Source organism: Anser anser (genome assembly GCF_964211835.1).
Source record: "Anser anser genome assembly, chromosome: 4".
NCBI lineage: Eukaryota > Metazoa > Chordata > Aves > Anseriformes > Anatidae > Anser > Anser anser.
In genome coordinates, this window is record NC_139724.1 from 16,961,108 (window position 1) to 16,978,439 (window position 17,332).

General features: G+C 47.9%; 3 protein-coding genes across 8 annotated transcripts in view; 1 reads left to right on the forward strand and 2 right to left on the reverse strand.

Annotated features, from left to right (window-relative positions):
- The window catches only part of CDKL2 (cyclin dependent kinase like 2), a 21,530-nt gene extending 13,899 nt beyond the window's left edge, over positions 1 to 7,631 (reverse strand). For 2 of the 4 annotated variants that reach the window (XM_083833125.1, XM_083833126.1), the window contains exon 1: positions 297 to 764. In XM_083833125.1, coding sequence (XP_083689251.1) covers positions 297 to 464 — 168 coding nt within the window. In that variant the 5' untranslated portion in view covers positions 465 to 764. Of the gene's footprint in view, positions 1 to 296; positions 766 to 5,702; positions 5,844 to 7,495 lie in introns of those variants that run through there. The other 2 variants (XM_083833128.1, XM_083833127.1) reach the window with 2 other exon arrangements.
- Positions 5,837 to 16,950, forward strand: SH2D4A (SH2 domain containing 4A). 2 transcript variants are annotated; one of them, XM_083833154.1, is made up of 9 exons: positions 5,837 to 6,024; positions 6,848 to 7,007; positions 7,630 to 7,789; positions 9,885 to 9,950; positions 10,342 to 10,477; positions 12,412 to 12,628; positions 13,582 to 13,712; positions 14,162 to 14,382; positions 15,963 to 16,950. In XM_083833154.1, the coding sequence occupies exons 1-9, from the start codon at positions 5,841 to 5,843 to the stop codon at positions 16,053 to 16,055; spliced, it is 1,368 nt and encodes a 455-aa protein (XP_083689280.1). In that variant the 5' UTR covers positions 5,837 to 5,840; the 3' UTR covers positions 16,056 to 16,950. The 2 variants fall into 2 exon arrangements, with proteins under 2 accessions (XP_083689280.1, XP_083689279.1); XM_083833153.1 differs by lacking the exon at positions 15,963 to 16,950 and adding an exon at positions 15,146 to 15,406.
- CSGALNACT1 (chondroitin sulfate N-acetylgalactosaminyltransferase 1) overlaps positions 14,698 to 17,332 on the reverse strand; it is a gene marked incomplete at its 3' end in the record, with an annotated part of 54,017 nt that continues 51,382 nt past the window's right edge. For both annotated transcript variants that reach the window (XM_083833141.1, XM_083833139.1), the window contains one exon: positions 14,698 to 14,774. In XM_083833141.1, coding sequence (XP_083689267.1) covers positions 14,698 to 14,774 — 77 coding nt within the window. The remainder of the gene's footprint in view (positions 14,775 to 17,332) is intronic.

Sequence of the window (17,332 nt, forward strand, 5' to 3'; positions counted from 1 at the left end):
GTAAACACCACTCCTTAAATTAGGGAATCTCAAGAGGCAGTTTTTCCCCATCTAGTCTCTATGGGAAGATCTTACCCACATCCATCAGCTCTGGACCACTAACACCTGTAACACAAGGGAAGCCCTGATCGCAGACACTCAGCTCGAAGGAGACGAAGGAGACATTTGCCTTCAGGACAACGTTTAAACACCCGTCTCAGAATTCGGTAGTGAGGAATATGCCCCCAAAGCTACCCAAAACACACCTGCGTGGTCTTTAAAATGCAGCTTCGCCCCCCGGGGCTCCCCCCGCTCACCTTCAGCAGCTTGATTTCCCTCACGGCGATCTTCCTCACCACCGTGTCATCCTCGCTTTCCAGGAACTTCTTGACGGCGACCACCTGCCCGCTCTCTTTGTTCCGGCACCTGGTCACCACCCCGTAGCTGCCTTTCCCGAGGAAGCCGAGGACCTGGTACTTCTCCATCTCCCCCCTCCTTCCCAACCCCCGGGAAGCCCGGGCAAGAGCTGGGGCTCCTCGCCCGGACCCTCGCGCTGCCCGGAGGGCGCACCCCGAAGGCCCACCGGCACCGGGGCAACGGCAGCCACCTGCCGCAACGCGCCACGGCCGCCGCCACCCGCCGCAACGGCCGCCGCCGCGGGCGCCCCCTCCCGCCCTTCGCCGCAACGGTCGCCGCGGCTCTGAGGGGACGGCCGAGGGGCTCCGCCGGTCCTTGTCCCCCTCCCGGAACGACGCCTCGTCCCGTCCCCCGTTACCGTCCTCCTGCCCCTTTGCCCCCCCCGTTACCGTCATCACCCCCTTGTGGCCAACCCCCCGTTACCGTCCTCCCCCCCGCGTGGGCGTCGTGTGGAGGCGGAGGCACCGCCATGGTGCTCCCCCCTGCGTGGGGTTGATGTCAAAAGTGATAACGTGTTTTTTTTTTTTTTTTTTTTCCTTCCCCAGCTTGTCCAGTATGAGCAAGGGATTATTTTCGTATAGGAAACCTTTTTGCTTTCTTAGCGCAGTGCTGCCTGGGGCCTCAGCACTGCACGCAGAGCACAGGGGCTGGAAGGAAAACACACAGCCCACAGCATCCTACAGCCCCCCCGTTCCAGGGCTGACAGATCGGGACCCTTGTGTCAGGGAAAAGCTAGGGGACACAGCATCCTACAGCCCCCCTGTTCCTGGGCTGATGAGGCCCTTGTGTGGGACATGCCTGCAGCAGGACAGCTGGGGAAAAGACTAGACTGGCTTTGAAGAGGACCATTTTCCAAGCCCTATAACATTATATTTGAGCATTCCTTCCTATTTCTAACATTGCTGCCTGTTTCTAACATCCCTCCCTATTCTAACATTCCTGAGGGAGCAAAATATGCCCTTGCTTTAAAGAGGAGAGGAAGCGTCAGCCTGTGTGTTGGGCCTGCAGTTACAGAAGGGCTGGGGAGATGAGGAAGAGGGGGGCGTTGATCTCATCCCTGCTGAATTGCTCTTGCCCCGCTCCTTACTCTGTGTTGCAGCCACGCACGTGATGGGCTCCTCAGCACAAAACTGCTCTCGCAGTGTGTTTACAGTGCCTGGATGAAAGGTGTCCTGAATAGACCTCCAGCGTCATGAAGCAAAGATAGGAAGTGATAGTCTGTTCTTCTCTGCTTTTCATCTAGCTTTTCAAGGTCTTCAAATCCTTGGTGAGGGCTTAGATACACTAATTTACCTCTTGGGAAAGCTAAGGCAACAACACAAAAAAGCAAAGACAGCAAGCCCTTTTCAGAGATAAACCATTTTAACTACTTGTCTTATCAAGAAAAGTAGTATTGTTTTCTGATGTGATTCAGAAGAGTACATGACCTTGTCATGTCTTGCATTGAAAGTTAAGGTTCAACTACATTATGATCCTTGAAACCGTCGTCTCCTTATTATCCCTAAAGAGTGTGGGGAGGGGCAGAAGATTGAAGAAAGAGGTAAGAGAAGTATAAGTGGCACTTGATAAAAAATCAGCAGTAACAGCTTTTCTTGCCTTTTTTTTTTTTCCTCACAATGTTTGAGCCTCTTGGAGTCACTTTTAATTTAACGTTCCTGTCACATTTTCCGTAGAGGTGCATGCAGCAGCTGGAAGAAGCTGCCTCAGAAAATCAGTACAACAGCCACCATTCAATATGTTCACTATCTCATTTTATACCCCCTTATTTAATTTATTGATATAGAGAATATCAAATGTGTATCTATGTACGTTTGCCTACTGCTTTCTTGGATAACTTTTCCCTTTGTGGCAGTGAGAATAGGGAATACCAGGATGTCAGAAGGGGGTGTCCCATGAGCCTGCCAGGGGTGACATGGAGTGATCCGTGTGTTCACGTACTTAGATTTCCCCCATTCATGGTAGATGATTGACAGGAGCACGGAAGAGACTGCTCTCCAGCAGGCAGCTTAAATGCTGCGTGACCTTGCTCTTTTAAGGGTTGTATGTTTCCCTCAAGCAGCGGAAGTTTCCAGTACTTTCAGTGGCAGTTCAGCCTGAGTCAAGGTGAGACACAGTTGCAAGCTGCTGCTTAAATGCACCGGAGAGAATTTCCAGGTTGTCTTCAGGCAGACTTCGTGGCAGCAGAAGGGGAAGAGTACCTTACCTTCACATGGGCGCCACCAAACATCCGAATTCTTCGCCCATCTGTGCAAGCGTCCCAGGTAAAACCTGGTATCTGGACTGTCACAGATGTGTGAGGGGCTGTCTCCCAAGTGGGGAGGTAACCCAGGCGGGCAGAAAGAGGCAGGCTAGACACAGAGCGCGAGGAACCTTAAGAGAGAAGCACATCCCAGTGAGGAAGGTCACCTGCAGCACCAGGGGGCAGTACTGGGAGGGAAGGGGAAAGCAGCACCACAGCCTCTGCAGCTCTGCTCACTGCACATTTTAGTTCTGCAACGTAAACCACACTGGCCCGTGTCAGATGGCTCCTGTGCAGCCAGGTGGTGAGAAGGGCCCACACAGAGGTGACGCAGAGCGCTGTACGAAGAGGCAGGGTGCAGGACAGCAGCCAGCTGGGGAATCGAGCTCAGGGCCCGCGCGTCCAGTCAGTTCCAGCCACAGACGCACACGTCTCAGTTGTAGCAAGGACGTCCTTTCCAGGAAAATTTTTGGCCATCCTCTTTTCCAGGCACCCTGCTGGCTAGTGAGCTGTGCCTTTACTGAAGAGTTTCCAGGGAAGAGTAATTCTGCTGACCCAGAGCCAGAAGGCAGAGCTGCTGGGAGACCTGACCAGCTGGATGCCTTCCCCCGGTCCCCCCCGGGGCAAGATATTGAGTGCCCTCTGGTTAGCAAACCACTTAGTATTTGGCCCACACAAACCACAAATGATACCTTCTCACCTGAAGGGAATAAAAGGATTTCACCTCTCTTCATGCAATGAGACTGTTACATTAAAAGCCTCTTAAATTTTAGACCTTGTGATTAATTTCTGTTGGCCCAACCCTCAAGTTCAGACCATGCTCAAAGCTATCATCTGCTTCAGCTACTGTTTCAGATCCACAGAGGTCTTAACCCTTGCTGTTTCTCCAAAGAAAAAACACCTTGGACTTAAACAACAGTTTTGTCATGTTCTCTAAAATCAGAGCAACATCAAGTACCCTCTGAAGACATGAATTTCGCTAAAATAAACCCCACTAAAATAAACTTTGCATCCTCCAATTTGCACTGTGTTGAAATGGTCTTTTAAAAACAAGCAAACAAACCAAAACTGAAAGCTTAAGGGTCCCCATCCTGGCAAAGCGTGCTGTTCTGACACTGACCTGTTTGCAAATAGCTTCTCTTTCAGACAGTGCTTCGGAGCAGGAGGCAATGAAGCTTAAACAATAATCCCCCAGCAGCGTGCCCCAGTTTTGCAGTCTAACCACACAGTTCAGGTTTCCCCAGGGACTGGGGACTGCCCACCAACCTCCCCCCGCAAAAAGCTGCTCATTCTCTGCAGCTGCAGTCCTCCGTGGCTCTTGGACAGCCCGAGCTCCTTCCTTTGGCTGCTGATCTGGAACCATTCTGTTATTGGGGGGATACTAAAAAGCATTACCTGGATAAGAACACCTCCCACTGACCTGCCCCAAAAGCCTGCCTGATGCCAGCCTGGGGGTGAGACGGAGGAAGGTGGAACACCAGTGCAGCAGAACAAACCCAGCAGATACTGTTCTGCCAGTTGGACTTTACAAAGGCTGCTGTTTTGCTGCCCCATTTCCTCTAATTAAATGCACCGTGTTCATGTTCCTTTGGAAAGCTTCAGTATTATGTTTCTCTGACACTCCCTTCTCTATTCTTTTACTCCTTTCCAAAATGAAAATAAAAATAATTAAAAAAAAAAAAAAGGCAGACTCTGGGCTGAATCTGAGCAGTCATGCTTCGAATCTGAAGGTGCTTCCAACACCTTTTTTTCCTGTCTCAACCCCAGATTTGGGTCCCTAGGGATCTACACCCTGTACTGTAAGAAACTTTATTGATTTGACAGCAGGATTTAATACTTGCTGCTGCTTCACCCTGGCGCAGGTCATTCTGTCAGTTTGTGCCCCACCAACCACCTCCGTCCCATCTACTGCACTGTGCCCTAGTGTGCTCGTTCCTCAGACTCCCAGGATTTGTGTAGAAGGACGTGAGTAACCCCACTGGCCTTTTCTCTGTAGCCTGCTGGCTTCAGATCTCAAAAGCTTGCCCAGAAGCCCCTTGCTGCCCCTGGCCAGCCACCGTGCAGCCCGCTCGGGAATCGTACTTCATCTATAGCTGTCAGCCTTCCTCTGTCCTCTTCCTCCTTCCTCAGCAACACCTGGGTTGTACAAGTGTCATCGCAGGTGTTATCAACCAACCTCCTGATATCCATGAGGTTATCCAGATAAGATAGGGAAAAGAGCTGGTTTCAAGGTCTTTAGTCCACATTTCTATTTCCTCGCTCCCCTGCCAGCTGAGCGCTCCTGATTTTTCCAGAAGAAACACTTTGCTTTAAGTGTAAATATATGGGCACAAAGCACAGCTGTGTGGGCGTTAAGTATTTTGACGTGATCCAGGGCAGGAAGAGGGGCACTGATTCTCCCTGTCCGCTTCATCCAGATAAAAGTGGATGCATGGTGTCAGGCTGGCCACGTGGGAAAGGCACCTCAGCAAGAACTGTCAGACCGGGAGCTGCCTCAGCTCGTCAGCTGCTGCCGATCTGGCTTTGTAGAAACCAGCCGCGCTACCTGTACTCCTTGACTTGCTGCGGTGCTGCCTTTGATGGATGGGAGCACACCAAAATTCTCACCGGGCGTCTCCCGCCCTTACCTTAAAAGCAGAGCCTAAAGCCCTCCCAATCTTTCATTGGTGAAATGAGGCTGGCCGGACTTGTTAAGATCGAGCCGCCCCATCTCAAAGTTTTCCTTTTCAAAGGAGGAGCCCACGGGTTCATTGATTCCCTGCCCAGCAGGAATGTTTGCTCGGCACGGACAAGCCACACCTCTGATGACTGTAACAGGCAGAGCGCTCTCTGTTTTGATATACTATCAGCTGGGTTTATCAAGGTATATAAACAAAACCTCCCCACTCCAGAACTCTCCCTCTTCTGGCCAGTTGTCCCTGTGGAGCGCGCGGGGGCTGCGACTGAGCTGAGCTCACCTGCTATTTCAAGGAATTTTAATAGCAGGTTTTAAGCTACTTATTTACTTTTTTTGGTCTGTGCAGGAAGTCTGAGCTGAAAAAAAAAAAAAAGATAGAAGTATAATTACCCTGGCACGCCTGCATTCCTGCTCCGGGCTCAGGCGGGGAGGGCGTCTTTCTTGTCGGTGCAGGCACATTTGAGCCAGGAAGAGGACCAGATCCCTGGAGATCATCGCCACAAACGCACGTAACTGAAACCTCCAGCCATGCTGAAACAGATATTATCGGACATGTACATCGATCCTGACCTGCTGGCAGAACTCAGCGAGGAGCAGAAACAGATCCTCTTTTTCAAGATGAGGCAGGAGCAGATCAGACGGTGGAAAGAAAGAGAAGCTGACGCAGAAAAGGAAGAAAAGAAGCAGCAAAAGAAGCCACTGCCGAGAAAAGGTAAGTCTCGACCTGCCAGCTGCTTCCCCCTCTGGCACAGACCTGACTAACTCAACGGCTCCCCAGAAAAGGGAGGTAGCGTGTCCCTAGGGCAATTTCTTCTCCCAGGGACACATCATAGCTGCATTTCCAAACTATAACTAACCTCACTTCCCAAGCTGAGTTTGGGCTGGCATACAATGGCATACAATACTCCCTCACCCAGATACTTTGCCAAGTTCCTAAACTCCCTTTCCTGGGAAGCTGTGGCTTCCTTACTCCCGGCAGCAGGAGATGCAGCTTATCAAGCATGCCACTGAATGGAGGCCTCTGAACCCGTCTGTAAAATAACCACCGACTCAAATGCCTGTCCTGGGGTGCCAGGAACATAGGGGAGCTCGGCAAGTCCCTTTACCTTGTCTGAGGCACCAGATCTGCAGGAGTTTCCCTTGTGCTTTTAGATGTGAAGTCTTTTTGACTGGATTACACAGCATATTATCTGCTAGCATGGTATCACTGCTCTCCCACCTGCTCTGTTTGCAGATAGTTAACCCTCACTTGGACAAGATGCTTGGGGAGGGTGGTGGCAAGGAATTAGAGAAAGAAAGGAAATACTGGCATCCCTTGTCCCCAGATTCAGAAATGTCCCCTTCACTGACTTGGCTGCAGTATTGTGAAATGAAATGGGAGGTGTGTCCTGTGTCCCAGCCGAGCTTTCCCCATGTCCAGCCACTTTTGGAAAGGCTCTGCCAACAGCAGCAGCCGGGGACACAGCATGTGGGACACAGGCCCTGCACAGAGTGCTGAGCAAACAGTGTTTGCGAAAGAGCTACTTCTTTTCCAGCCAGCGGGAAGTCAGTGAAATGGAAGCTGGGTGCCGACAACGATGTCTGGGTCTGGGTGATGGGCGAGCATCCTTCAGATAAATCGTATGCAGCCATCTGTGAAGAGATCCAGGCACAAAGGGCAAAGCAGTTAGCAAGCGAGCAAGGCAAGGAAGCGAGGTAAGCACCCTTTACCTGGAGGACTTGGTGGGCAGACACAGAGAAAAAGACATTCCTAGAAATTGGAGGCTGGACTCTTCTCTGGGGACTCTCCCCTCTGTTTTGTGAATTTTCCTTCTTGCGAGGAAGCGGGTGGGCAAGTCCAGCATTGCCACCAGGAAGTAGCGCAAGCCCTTTATAAAACCTCTTTTTTCTTTCCTTTGATTTCCACCTCGGGGCTGGGCAGGGTGTGGCTGTCACACTCTACCTGCAGGCAAAAGGCTCAGGCGAAGGTCGGCTTTCTGCGGGTACGCACAGCGCTGGCAGAGACCATCTCCAGCCCAAAGCCCTCCCCAGCTCACGGAGTCTCCCGTGATGTCCCTGCTGCGGTCACCGCAGCAGTTCAGAGGAAATGGTAGCTCTGTCACCGCAGCAGGTGATGCATTTGGATTGCACCGATTCACCAGCAGGTGCTCCCAATGAGTAATTAAATTAATTATTCCATCTACCTGATCTGGAGATAAGATAGCTGCATGCACGTGCTCCATTGCAGTGCTGTTCTGCTCATGTGTAACTTCCTCTCGGATGCTTGGAGAGCAGAAAGTGACTCCCTGGGATTCCTAAGACCTGTCTCCCGTTTCAGAGAGACCAACTGTTCTGTAATGCCGTCTCTGCATCCCCAGCTGGGAGTCCTTGGTGAGACAGATGTTCAGGGGAACAATAAAGGCACTCTGGAGGAACAGAAAGCAGATGATAGAAAAACTGCTGCTGCTACAATGGGGAAAAGCCAGGAGCTCAAAAAGGTACTTTCCCCCTTTTTTCCATACTAACCAGCATCATTTGCCTGAGGTCTAGGAAGTGCAGCAAATCCTGATTGCTATTGATACAAATTTGAGTGAGAGAAACGCCAGCTGACTGTGAAGGGCTTTACTGTACTCCTAGAAGAAGCCATGCTGTTACATCCTTGGGAGGTCCAAGTGCTATTCTCAGCTGGGATAGATCTGCTCTGTAGCACCGGACAAGTACTCTCAAATCCTTTGCTTCTGTTCTTTGTGGATAAAATGAGGGTCAGAGTACTCTCCCTCCTGCTTTGTGGCTAGTCTGGACTGCTTTCTGGGCAAGACCAGAGAGCCTATCCCAGGATTTGAGGGCTATAAACTTGTGTGTGCAGACAAATCATCTACTTTTACAAGAGATCAGATGTATACAGTTTTACCAGTATCCTCTAACATGTATATTTTCAGGTAAAATACCTTATGACCTTTACAGCATAGGAAAACGCCAAATGCAAGTAAGCAGTGTCAGTAACTACACCTTTACTGAGGTAATATTTTTCTCCAGTCGTAAATACATTTCTACTTTTTAATTGGCTACCAAAAAATGCCATTTGCAGAGAACAGAAAAGGACAAATTCAATTAACTACCAATGCAGCCAAAGCTGAACGGAAATGTCCTGTTGACTCACTGGGAAAAGTCCAATCTCATTCAGTGAGTTCTCACTCAGCCTTTTGCTGCTAACTTGTATGACTGTATATTCTTTTATTACCCAGCCATGCCATATCTCAGTATAAAAGCATGGTAACTGAAAGCTGGATTTTGGTAGAGTGCCTCTCCCACTGCTGCCAAAATACTGAAGGGAATCCAGTGGCTGACTCCTTTATCAAAAGGCTCTGAATCACACTGGGTTTTTCTCAGCACTGTTTGCTGAAGCTGAGCAACTATGTGGGAGATTTTTTTTTCCTCCCCCTTTTAAAGGAAGTTATTAGTCAGAGCTATCTAAATAAATAAAACAAAACCCAGCCAACCAAAAATCCCACCACCACCAAAAAATGGAAAACCCTTTCAAAGTTTCAAAAGAAACTGAGGCTTTTTATATATATATATTACTTTTTGTTTTCTGTCATTATGCTATGGGTAATTTTCCCAGGTTTCTGATGTTTTTGCTAGTAGGAGGGATACAGGCTGCAGAGTGTTGCATTTTCTAGGTGTAGAGAGGGAGGGGAGAAAGCTCATTGTGCTGTTTTTTTTCCTGAGATGTAGTTCCCACTTAACTGTACCTGAGGGAACTGGGCATTGTGCTCCGCCTGCCGCAGGGGGCAGGGGTTTGATCTAAGAAAACAAGCTGCTTCACTCACATTTGAACTTCCTAGCTTTCTGCCTAGGACAGGGAAGTTGGAAACACGGGTTCATAGTAAGCATTGTAAAAGATAAAGCGTGTCCTTGGTAAGCCGTGCAGTGCAGGTAACTCGTTACTCATTGTGCTGCGGAAGGCAGGCTGAGTCAAACAGGGAGGTGGGTGGGTGTTTGCTCAAAGACAAGGCTAACTTTTTCTTAAAAGACAGGTCTCGGATACTAACCTCTGCTAGTGTAGCTAGACTGGTTTTAGGGAAGAGACACGCAGCTTGTTGGGTCAGTCTGACAAGCAGCGGTTTGCAGCACATAGCAGCAGCTGAGCACAGGCAGGTAAAGCTCTAGCAGATTTGGGGAGGGAAGGAAAGGAAGTTGTCCACTTCCTGGGACCACTTTGGATCATCACTTAGCAAATCCAGGCAGGCCTGGGACAATCCTGACACCCCTGACTCTTTCTCCTGTGCATGTATCACATAAAAGTGAGAAGGAGTGAGCAGCTTCTCCTTGGCATCAGCTCTAAAAATGCAGAACGCTCCAGCCTGCCCTGTTGGGGTCTCTGGGGAGGGCTGTGAGAGGAGGGCAGCCTGCAGAGCACAACGCGTGGCACTCCCCCACGCACAGCTTCCCAGGCTATGGCAGCCCAGCGCTGCTACGTGGCACCTGTACTCTCCACCTGCAAATTCTCCAAATTTGCAAGGTCATGCTCTAAAAAAAGAGTAAAGGTCCTGATGCTGCATTCATTTCTCACTGCTCTTTTCCTCTGCCCAGAGGGAAGCCAGAGATGTTCACCAGATGCTGGCAGACTGCCACGTGAGGAAGGGTGGCTTCCCACAGGTAAGTTGCAATCTTGAGGCAGGCCCAGACTTTATTCTAGAGGCCCAGTCAGCCTCAGAGACTCACCTGACCCACAAACGTCCACCTCTTGGATCAGTTTTACTCAACATTGCCATATTCCTTGAGTGTGGTGTTACAATTTGGACTGGCCAAAAAGGAGGCCAGCCTGGCAGACTGGGCAATACCATAGGACGATGTTCCTGATTATTTCTGGTAGACTGTTTTCCCCTATTTTCTCTGTTGTGACCTGCAGTAAAGGAAGATGGTCTGCATGTTGTTGAAATAACGGATTCACAAAAAAGAATGCAGTACTCAGTATTTCAAGGCTAGCTAAAAAGCAGGGCTAAAACTAGCCTGGGACAAAGCACTAAGCGTACTATGTCTTTCACAGATGAAGGAAGCACAGAAGAGAAACTCAGAAGAAACCACAGCCCCACTGAAGGCAATACCGCAAAGCCACACAAGCTCAGAGACTCAGAGTACGCTGCAGAAATCTGATGAGAATGAGCCTGAATGGCAGGAATCCTGTAAGATCTTAGGATGACCTTTTCCTACGGGGCTTGAGAAATCTTGGGGCTCTGTGTGGTCATCTCAGTCATTCTCCTGCAAAACTGGAACTGAGTATTTCTCAGTCAGTGGCTGGAGAGTACTGCCAAAAACTACACTGCTGCATTATCAGAATTTTTCTGAGTCCACACAGCACTGAGACTAGAGCTGGGCAGGGAAATGGAAAATTTTTCCTACAGAAAAATCACCATTTGGAACCATTTCCCCATATCAGTCTTCTCTGTATTTTAAGCTGATTTTCTTTTTAGTTGAAATCTGATAGCTTTGAACACTAACAGTGCCAAGCAGAATGGGTCCTGCTGGCATGTGGTAGTGCTCAGAAACCCTATTAAAATAATCAACAAATAGGAGCCACGTGGGTGTAGCCAAGATAATTGATTTTAAACCAGAGATTGCCTTTGGTAGACCTTTGCAGTAACCATTGCTCATGTGGACTTGGATAATGGGTGGCGAGGACAAACTAAAGAGGGCAATTTCATAAGCACTTTATTCATGGCAAACTGCTTTCACTGAGTGAAAGGAGCCCCTTTTGGACTTCAGAAGGGAGCAAGGAGGGCTTTTGCTGCTCCATAAAATTCATTTCTGTGCAGAAGGTCAGCATAAGGCCAAAGCAAAACTCCTTTGTGCACAACTGAGCCACAATGTGGAGATATGGGCTAATCCAAGACCTTAGAAATAATATAAAACATGAAAAAAGAGGCCACATAAAACATGAACAAGGGGCCACTCCAAATCTCCTCGCTTTTTACCATTTCTGCAAGGCATAGTCCTCCCATCTGCTTTCTTGCCATACAAAAAAAAAAAATCCCACCTAAGCAGAGTACCTTCTAACATAACAAATCCAAACAATAGAAAGGAAAATGAGAAAACAGTATGAGACTTCTAGTGACATCTGTCACTGCTGCCAAGTACTTCCTGAACTCCCTGCTTTAGTCACTATGATAGCTACATTTCCTTCAGAGATCTCCCAGAGTAGCTGCATACTTCAAAGGCAATTTTTAAAAAATAGCCTGAGTTAGAGAGACATCTTGACTCAATTCCTTTTCATGGAGTCTTGCTGTCCAGCTTCCTCAGAGACTGAAACAAAGGGTTACAAGCTTGGTATGTAAGAAATACCCTCACACTCTGCTTGCCTTTGTTTCCACCCAGCTTCAAATTCTGCCCCTCACACTTCCTCTCCTGGGAAGAAGGAATATTGGAGAACTTGATGTGTTTTTTTCCTCAGTTCCTCCCCTGCTGTTCAGTAGATGGCAATGCAGTACTACCAATTGTTTTCACTTCAGACCAAGGGTTTTATTTTTCTTACTAATAAAATAAATCTGCAGTTGATTACAAAAGCAAGGAAAGAACTGGCCTATCTCAGACTGGAGAGCCCGTTACTCCTGCAGACTCCAGGATGTGCTACTGAATGCTTATAACCTGGAGAATCAAAGCAGTATTTCAGAAAAAAAAATATCCAGCCAAGTTCTCTACTTCCCATAACAGTCTCAGCAAGACTTCCTTCCCTCCTCAAAGCCCATCAGGACTTTCAAATCCTTCAGAAGATTGATTTTGGGGTCATTTCAGCAGTTGTTTTTGTTCTCAGAAATGAGTGCATCTTTCAGACAGTGGCCAGAGTAGCTGAGCCACTACAAGCTTGTGTGGAAGACAAATGACTTCCAGCTTAGTCAACCTCAAACGCCTCCTTGAGAACACAGGATGGGGAGAACCTTAGTCCCACAGACCCCTCCCTCCACGGTAACACTGTCTGTGCCCAGGGCTAGAGCACAGAGAGAACCCAAATGCTCTGAAATGAGTTATTCCTCAATTTCAGCAAGCAGGGAGATGACCAAAGGGCAGCAAGCTTAAAACTTGCCCGCTTGTTCACTCCTGTAGGACTCATTTTTTGTTCCAGTGCGGAAAGCCAAGGCAGCAGACGAGAAGAGACGCTCCCTTGCACGGCAGGCCAGGGACGACTACAGGAGGCTTTCGCTGCAGGGTGTCCACAGAGGGAAGCAGGCAGATATATCCAAGAATGCCACAGCAGGAGACCGGCGACCGCTCCAATACCCGCCTCTCCCACCCAAGCCTAAACTTCTACCTTCTGTGATGGCAAACGGGAAAGGAGTTAGGTAAGAAACATCCCTGTGCAGTCTTGAGGGATGAGCTGCTTCTGCTCTGGCAAGGGCTGGCTGAGATGAGAAATGTTACCTGTCCTCCTTGTGTGGAGGAGAGACACTCCACTGGGAAAAACAGGCTATAAAATATTCCAGCCTAGGGTGTGAGGATTGGGGCAGAGCTGTTGATTACGGTGATGAGGCGTATTTGTTCACTCCTGGAGGTTTACTGTCCGACTGGGATTCTCATTGACATTCCTGTTCACTAGATAAGCTCCCACAACAGAAGCCTTGTTCCTGTGACACTCATACAGTTCTGTTCAGTCTTCCAGTGATTTTCAGTGACTCCAGTTCACCCAAGGCTCCTTGGCAGGAGTTGCTTCTGTCATGTTGTAACAGACAAGGACAGATGGTGGCTTACTGCAAAGGGACCCACCTCCACTGAAAACACTAGAAATCCAGGTTTGGACCATTAAAAACAAAGATGAGGGCTTAGCAGCTGAGGATCAGCGTCCATGTCATGGTGTAAAAGTTGCACTGTGTGTTTTCACCCAGCTGAGGGAAATGCCACCGGAGCTGCTAACCAGCGTGTCCTCAGGTTCAAACCCTCAGCCTTCTGTTCCTGGCTCTTGGCTCTGCCCTTCTTAGCCACCTCCCAGAATGCCCAACCTCCGGATTATACGGAGCTTTTGGAGATAAAAAGACCCTCTTCTGACAGAGTCAAGTTCTCTTACCTGCCATGCGTGAAGTCACTCAGTAACAGGCTTATATAGCAGAACATCCTAAAGCCTAGAAGATGTACATTCTCTTTGCTGGGTGTCCACTGAAAACCATACAATAATGCTGACAGCTTCCTTATCGTAAGCCTTCTGTTTAGGGCTGTTCTTAATACAATGAACAAAAGGTAATTCCTTACAATGACTCAACAGCTGTTTGAACTTGCACAAATTTGCTTTCTTTTGTAACAGGAAAGAGGGAATCCAGAGGACAATCTCCAATTCCACTGAAGAAAGCATCATTAAGTGGTTCAAAGAGGAGCAATTCCCGCTCCGAGCTGGCTATCAGAAAACCACAGACACGATAGCCCCGTGGTTCCATGGTGAGTTCTGAGCATTTCTGCCCCCACCCAAACTTTTAAGTTGGTACTGCTAACATGGCTGCTGCAAGAGGCTGGGCCCAGGAGCTTTTCAAAGGCGCCTAGCTATCAATTTTACATGTGTATGATAGTTTAAATTCCTTTAAATTCCTCTAGCATTACAACAAAGGCTAAGCTAAAGTCTCAGAACAGAGGCCAGATCTCAAATTCTCATAGCCCATTGATAACAAGCCTAATATGCCAGGTAGCATGAAGTACAGTTAGCGTGAGACCATGGCCAGCTACTAGCAATCGCAATATGGCTCTTGGACTAGTGAGCAAGAAAACATGCAGGTATGGAAGCACTGTGAATTAGTTTTAGAATGGTAAAGAACACTTCTTGTGAAAAGTGTTCCATTCCCACCTCTGCAAATGCTATTTTCTCTTCAGCTCTGTATTTTGGTTTTCAACAGGTATCCTGACTTCTCAGAAAGCAGAGGAGCTTCTGAGCAAAATGGTGCCGGGGAGTTTTCTGGTCCGGGTCAGCGAGAAAATCAAAGGCTACGTGCTTTCCTATCGGTCTGTGGAGGGGTGTAAACATTTCCTTATTGACGCCTCTAGTGATTCCTACAGCTTCCTCGGAGTGGACCAGCTACAACATTCAACGCTGGCTGACCTTGTCGACTACCACAAGGTGAAATTCTAGCAAGGCACTCATTAGCTATTTGTTTGTGTAGCTGCCTCAGGGCATTTCAAAATAAGAAGGAACAGATTTAGTTGTTATAGTGTAGGTAAGAAGGCCCATTTTTGCTACCATTGAGTATCCTTTGCGATGCTCCAGAAGGGTATGCCAGCCCTATAGGGATGTCTCAGACAACCTAATACGTCTCAAATGTCTTAGACCTGAATTGCTACTCCTGAAGTGGGCAGAAGACCTTGCACAGGGCTCAAGTTCCTACATATTATTTAGTAGAAATACTGATAAGGTGATAGGTGACAGCATACTTACTCAGGAATTTTTGATTTTGTCCGTTGTTGTAGAGTCCCAACAGGTCAGGTAAGCAGAAAATATGCTCGTCTCTAGCTCTGGAAAGAAAGAGAACAAGGTATTGTTATAATCTCCAAGCAGACAAAGCGCTGTACTGAGCAAAAGTAGCAAATATAGGAAGGGAAGGAAGAAGGCCAGTACACTCTTGCAACAGTAACACCAAGTGTTCGCTTGCATTGACTGCAGTTGCGTAGGGTCCAAAACCAACCAGATCCTGCACTCGTTTATTGTAAGATCTGTCCAGGGACAGGACAATCTTTTTACCTAAAGGTTCATATATTTGTGTTTCTTTTCAGTAAGTGCCTAGCATAATGCATACATGGCTAAACTAAATTGGACATGGGGAAAATATCTATGCTTATTTGCTAGAGCTCTATCTGCACTGCTTCAACCTGCTTCTTTTGTGCAGATTTCACAGTCCGGGCTGAACCTGTTGAAAGCAGGAGCTAGACAGCTACTGGTACCAAAGCTGGAGGATTTAAAGCCTGGCTGTGCATGTCTATATTAAAGATAGAGTCACACCCACAGTCTGCAAAGAATCCTACAGACTCCACTGCACTACAGCAGATGTGTGTGGGAGTAGGGTGAATCTACCCTGATGAAATGCTCTGGTGGGTTCTGCTTATCATCCACTGGGGGACCATGAAAGAAGGCAAGTTCCCACCATGCATCTGTTGCTGAGGTTGGGAACAAGATTGGAAGCAGAAACCCTGCTTTGAGGGAATTCTCGTTAGAAAAGGGCTTGCCAAAGCAGATGGCACGTGCTCACTGCGGGATCCACCCTTGTCCCTCTCACAAACAGAGCCAGAAGCTCAGATCCCACTCGTGCGCACCCCTGCCTGAACTAGCACAAGTGCAGCGATCTTGCGGTCCTGCTTACCTGCATGCTGCACAGTCCTCGCTCTGGCTCTTCCTAGGCAGGACAGCACTGCACCCTGTAGAAGCTGTGGTCACCTATGAGACGAGCAGTGCTGTTTCCAAGAACTACCAGAATCACACCACTGGGTTATCGCACCAAGCACTGACATTGCTTTTTGAAGGCAGAGGTCAGCCCTGTGGATCTGTCCCCTGAATTCCCAGGGCTCTGAGTCGTATTGCACAGCAGAATGAAGAAGTCCACGCAGTAACGGAGGCGGGGAGACTGCTGTTCACTCCATGACTTTGTGATAGGTCGGGCGTATCCTGGTCTGTTTGAAAAGTGTTTTAACTTTATCCTCTGCCAACAGGAAGAAGCCATCACTTCCATGGGGAAGGAGCTGTTGCTTTACCCATGTGGTCAAGAGGACCACGAACCAGATTACATCTCTCTCTTTAAGTGAACTTCTCAGTCTCATCCCGTAGCCCCGAACCTGTTTTCACAAAGACCGCACTTCGAACTGGAGCTGGCTGACGCTTACCTGAAACTTGCCTCAAGTCCCTGTATTTTAAATCCTTCACAACAAAGCAGTAGGAGGATAAGTGCTGTTGTGGGCTTCTCATTTCAACAGGATGCATCAGCCCAGCAAGCTACAAAGCACCCAGAAATATCACGCACATTGGAGTGAATTAGATGATGAAGTATCAGCTGCACGGGGAGATACTGCCACGTATTTTCATTGGGTTTCTGCAGATTTCCTCGGGGACATCTATGTTCAAGCTGCCTTTTGCTCTTGACTGCAAGGTTGTGTGCTGCCTGGGAAATAGATTGGTATCTGCAATTGAATGAGATCATAGCTTCCTGAAGGCACCAAACAACTCGGAGCAGTGAATTGGTCTTGAGAGTAATTTGTATAATGTGAAGCTTAATCCTGTAAAATGCTGTGCCCTTGGAATCAAGGATGTTCGAGCCAAACATCCAAGCAAACCCCTGGTGCCTTTCAGTGACATGTGTTCTTTGTAGAGGGATTTTCATGAAAAATGCATTTTAAAAGTTCCTTTAGCTTCTGAATATAGATTCTCACTCTTTTAACCTGTATCTATATCCCACGCTGGCCTTTCTGCATAGAGGGGGACTAATCTTTTGGAAGGGAGAGGAGAAGAGATACAGGAATTTGTTTGCAAGAAACATGCACAGAGCCTAAACAATGTAAGAAACAGGGCATATCAGTATTAGTAAAGTTTACAGAAATGTTTGCCAGTAAAGAATGCTATTTTCCAGAATGGAGCTATTTATTACAAGTTGTGTCCATATTACTGCATCTGTTGTGAACTTTAACATAGAACTATTTCTTTCAACTTAATGTTCTCTCTTCGTATCTGTTAAACTGCTCTTTAAAAACACAACTCAGAATATTGGGGGAGAAACTGGACAGAATCACACAGCAAATTAATTCTTACCCTGACTGTCTCCATTTGAGCTGCTGCACGTGACAAACTGTACAGCCGAGGGTTGTGCAAATCTCCTAACGTCATCATTTGTTAGAGATGTGACCCTCAAGTGAGCAAGCGCTCAGTTGTTTACCCATTCCCTTCCTTCGGGTGCATCGGGGCCACTCTGCTAAAAAGAAGCAGTCAAAACCTTCCATCCTACATCCACTTGTATTTTGCAGAACATTGATTAAAAGAAATTCTTGTAATCATCTGGTCTTAAAATTTGCAGCTGTGCTAATAAGTGGTT

Excerpts from the sequence above, each read along its gene's own strand:
- SH2D4A (XM_083833153.1), top strand. The coding sequence starts at position 5,841 with ATGCTGAAACAGATATTATCGGACATGTACATCGATCCTGACCTGCTG. Across the intron at positions 6,025-6,847 it reads GAAGCCACTGCCGAGAAAAG|CCAGCGGGAAGTCAGTGAAA; the intron begins GTAAGTCTCGAC and ends CTTCTTTTCCAG. Across the intron at positions 10,478-12,411 it reads GCCTGAATGGCAGGAATCCT|TGCGGAAAGCCAAGGCAGCA; the intron begins GTAAGATCTTAG and ends TTTTTGTTCCAG.